This window comes from Epinephelus moara, chromosome 23 (genome assembly GCF_006386435.1).
Source record: "Epinephelus moara isolate mb chromosome 23, YSFRI_EMoa_1.0, whole genome shotgun sequence".
Taxonomy (NCBI): Eukaryota; Metazoa; Chordata; class Actinopteri; order Perciformes; family Serranidae; genus Epinephelus; species Epinephelus moara.
The window spans coordinates 3,628,181-3,632,488 of record NC_065528.1 but is presented as its reverse complement, the minus strand read 5'-3'; the positions used below and the strand labels follow the sequence as shown (position 1 = coordinate 3,632,488).

At 41.2% G+C, this 4,308-nt stretch overlaps 2 protein-coding genes across 2 annotated transcripts in view; both read right to left on the bottom strand.

Moving 5' to 3' along the window:
• Positions 1 to 4,308, bottom strand: part of scube1 (signal peptide, CUB domain, EGF-like 1) — a 647,001-nt gene that overhangs the window by 13,109 nt on the left and 629,584 nt on the right. The window lies entirely within an intron of this gene.
• Positions 1 to 4,308, bottom strand: part of ttll12 (tubulin tyrosine ligase-like family, member 12) — a 78,506-nt gene that overhangs the window by 35,452 nt on the left and 38,746 nt on the right. Inside the window, exons 8-9 of the mRNA XM_050036069.1 lie at positions 3,627 to 3,809; positions 3,402 to 3,513 (exon numbers count right to left, since the gene is read on the bottom strand). Coding sequence (XP_049892026.1) covers positions 3,402 to 3,513; positions 3,627 to 3,809 — 295 coding nt within the window. The remainder of the gene's footprint in view (positions 1 to 3,401; positions 3,514 to 3,626; positions 3,810 to 4,308) is intronic.

Here is a 4,308-nt window from a genome sequence, read left to right as displayed (position 1 = left end):
TTTCTTTGGGGAGTTTTTCCTTATCCGCTGCGAGGGTCATAAGGACAGAGGGATGTCGTATGCTGTAAAGCCCTGTGAGGCAAATTGTGATTTGTGATATTGGGCTTTATAAATAAAATTGATTGATTGATTGAATGTATACTCAGTGTTTTTGAGGTCAGTGCATTCCAGAACTGAACCTAACAGCCTCTGGCATGGACATTTATACCCAGTCTCTCTCTTTCTCTCGCTTAGTTTCTTAAGTTTTTAACCAATCATATGTGTAAAACTACTATTGTTTTTTTAATTCACATATGTCACAACATCATTTTTTACCTCATCTGACCCCTGGAAGCTCCCTCGGACCGGTTAAAATCGGCTGAGTAGGATGTTTACATCTTTTACCAAAAAGGGCCAACCTCAGCAGTTTTCTTTTACTATGATCTTACCTGCCCCTCTTTCATGTATCCCAATTATCTAGGTCAGAGCGAGTGTGTATGGGTGCAGATGCTTGGACCTGCCTTCGGAAGTAGAGCTGCTGTTAAGCCATTTTTTTATTTTACCAGGGCAGAGGAGTTAATCATCCATGTGATGTAAGTCCCCAGAAACTTAAAGCTGGTGACCCTCTCCACTTCCTCTCCCCTGATGGTTAGGGGAGCATGGTCCTCATGATGTCTCCTGAAGTCAATAATGATTTCTTTTGTCTTTTATGCAGTGTGGTCATTGATTATTGTCCATGCACCAGTCTGTCAGCCTGTCTATTTCCTCTCTGTACTGTGTTTCATTGTTTTGTTTTTAAAAGTCCCACCACTGTTGTATTGTCTGCAAATTTGATGATTGTGTTTGTGGGGTACGTAGGAGTGCAGTCAAATGTGTACAGTGACTACAGCATGGGACTCAGAGCACAACCCTATGGTGCCCCAGCGCTGAGGGTCAGGCTGGGAGAGAGAAGTGTGCCAAGTCTGTCTGTCTATGGATTGGGGAAAGAAGTCTTTGATCCGCATACACAGAGTGCTATTGAGACCCAGGCCATGCAGTTTGGTGACCAGCCTGCTGGGGACAATGGTATTTGATGCCGAGCTGTAATCAGTAAAAAGCATTCTCACATATGTCCCCTTCTGGTCAAGGTGTGAGAGTGCCTTTAGAGGGCAGTGGCAATAGTATCCTCTGTGGATTGGTGTGCTCTGCAGGCATATTGGTGCTGGTCAAGGTTGGCAGGGAGGCTGGATTTGATATGTTTTAAGACCAGTTTCTCAAAACATTTTGTGATAATAGGGAAAAGTGCTATCGGTCTGTAATCAATCAATTACAATCAGTGAAGTAAGATTCAATAAATCTGTGTAAGGGGAACACTGGGTTACTGTATGAAGCATGTGCATGGTGGGAAGGGCTTAGGACAGAAAGGGGAGAGCTGCAGGTGTTTTTTTTGTTGTTGTTTTTTTAATTCAAAAACTGAAATCAAACTAAAACTAAGTGGTGCTGATCAAATATAAACCAAGATTCTGTTCCTGAGTTGTCTAATTCTCACCTCATATGTTTTAAGAAATATGTTTTAGGTACTATTTAACTGTAAGAGATTGAGGTGGTTGGAATGAAGTTAAAGATGGAACATGCTTTTCAACATTTTAAGCAAGATCAGTGTATTATTTTTGTTTTGTACAAATTAAAGGAAAAAAAGAGGAAAGGAGCATCAGACAACTTTTACCAGGGTCTAAAACCATAAATGGTTTTTTATGACTATGGGTTAATCACAGTCATTGTTAGGAAAGGCCAGGTGGTGCAAATTTCAAAGCTTTATAAATACTCTGACTCCTGAAACCTTGTTCATACAACCAGCAGCCATGGGCTCTGCTAAACAGCTGCCAAGCACTCTGAAAACTAAAATAACTGATGCCCACAAAGCAGGAGAAGACTATTACCCCCAATTTCCACATACGCACTGCAAAGCAGATATGCTCCCATTCTACTGAATAGCTTCACTTCCACAGCGCGTGCCGTGTAGCGTCTCTGGAGCATCCTAGAAGCACCACTGTGCTCTGTTTCGTTGGAGATACGAGCCAGGTCTATTTTTCAACGACTGCGCGTCCATAGCACGTCAAGCCATGAAGCTCAGATCGCACCAAACCGGAAACAGAACACACACAGCATCCGGTAAATCTCAAAATACAACACAATGCACAGACTACGGATTGTAAACTCAATTTTTGGAAACAAGTCCTGTGGCCTGATGAAGTTAAAATAGAACTCTTTAGAATCAATGACCAACGGTATGTTTAGAGAAAAAAGGGTACAAAATTTCATGAAAAGAACACCTGTCCAACTGTTAAACACAGAGGTGGATCGATCATGTTTTGGGCTTGTGTTGCAGCCAGTGGCACGGGGAGCATTTCATGGGTAGAGGGAGGCATGGATTCAGTTAAATTAAAGTCTGGAAGCAAACGTCACACCATCTGTAAAAAAGTTGAAGATAAAGAGAGGATGGCTTCTACAACAGGACAATGATCTTAAGCACACCTCGAAATCCAAAAGAGGAGCAAGCTAAAGGTTTGGCCATGGCCCTCACAGTCCCCTGACCTAAACATCATTAAAAATCTGTGGATAGACCTCAAAAGAGCAGTGCATGCAAGACGGCCCAAGAATCTGACAGAACTAGAAGCCTTTTGCAGGAAGAATGGGTGAAAATCCCCCAAACAAGAACTGAAAGACTCTTAGCTGGCTACAAAAAGCGTTTAGAAGCTGTAAACCTTGCCAAAGGGGGCGCTACTAACTACTGACCATGCAGGGTGCCCAAACTTTTGCTTCAGGCCCTTTTCCTTTTTTTGTCATTTTGAAATTCTAAAAGATTGAAATTAAAAAGTATTCTTGCTTAAAATATTGAAGAAACATGTCATCTTTATAATTTTGCCTTTTGGAAATCAGTTAATCTTTTACTTGCTTAGTTATTCACAACAAACACAATTTTGACCAGTGGCTCCAAAACTTTTGCATGTCATGTATATCACCGGCCACTGGGGGCGTTTATTGGTCTGGTATGGTGCAGTGCATTCTGGTAGTTGTAGGTTTTCTCCCTCTTGAACAAAAGCTTCCTTTTTCTTTTTTTCACTGGTCCCATAGCACCAGTTTCAAAAGTATTTGTGTCTCTCTACTTCACACACATCCTAGATTTATTAAAAGGCCATCTTTCCAGCAGTGAAATACCCCTTTAAGTGAATCAATTTTTTTCCCCCACCCGTTATGCAGTCAGGTACCATCCACTATGACTTACTGGGTGCGACAGTACCAGATGTCACATACAGAGATTTATGGTTTCAAAGTAAATGGCGAACACTGACTAACTCATTTTGAAGGAGCTAAATATAGAGGTATTTGGACATGGTCTTAGGCAGGCTGGTTTCCTGGTGTGTTCTGTTATGTGTGTGTACCTTTGGTGTACTCTCTCTTTGTCTTATTATATAGTCCAGGTTGTTGGTGATGTGTGTGTCCATTCCACGGGCCAAGTTCCAGGGCTTACAGATCCAGTGGTTATCCTCTCCTCTGAAACACACACCAAGACAGCTTTTATCTTGTTTATGCTGATCAAACCATCAACATCAGCACCATCTTTTTGGTTATATTAAAGTTTTAAAAATACAGTATAACATTCCAACCTTTGTTGTCTCAGTTGATAATGCTTGATGAATTGTGGCAGCTCTGACTGGAGGTTGAAGGTCTCTGGTAGCCAATCAGATTTCACTCTATGAGCCACGGCGGCCAAGCAGTCTTTAACAGTGACAATGCTCTCACAGGGAAACTGGTTTAGCATCACACAAGGGCGTTCCTCACTCAGCTTTCTGTTAGAGGAGATAATGCAATGATAATTGATTGCATCAAAAAACTAGAATTACCACCTCGCGGTTGTTCGCCTCTGTGAACCAGTCAAGTTGGGCTTACAGTTTACATCCAAGCCTGTGAAAACATGGATGCTTCACACACATCTTTCCCCTGGCAGAACAGAGGATCTATACAATCAGCACAGTCTCAAGGTGGGCACCCAAGATTAGTGTCCCTAATTTAGTATCTGACCAAATGTCTCCTCTTCTGTTCCTGAGATATGACGTTGAATAATGGCCAGAAAAGCGTCTTATGCAGATCATTATGATGTCACAGTGAAATTGATCTTTGACTTTTTGGATATAAAATGTCATATATATATATATATATCTATATATACAGTGGTGTGAAAAGTGTTTGCCCCCTTCCTGATTTCTTACTTTTTTGCATGTTTTCCGCACTTAAATGTTTCAGATCATCAAACAAATTTAAACATTAGTCAAAGATAACACAAGTAAA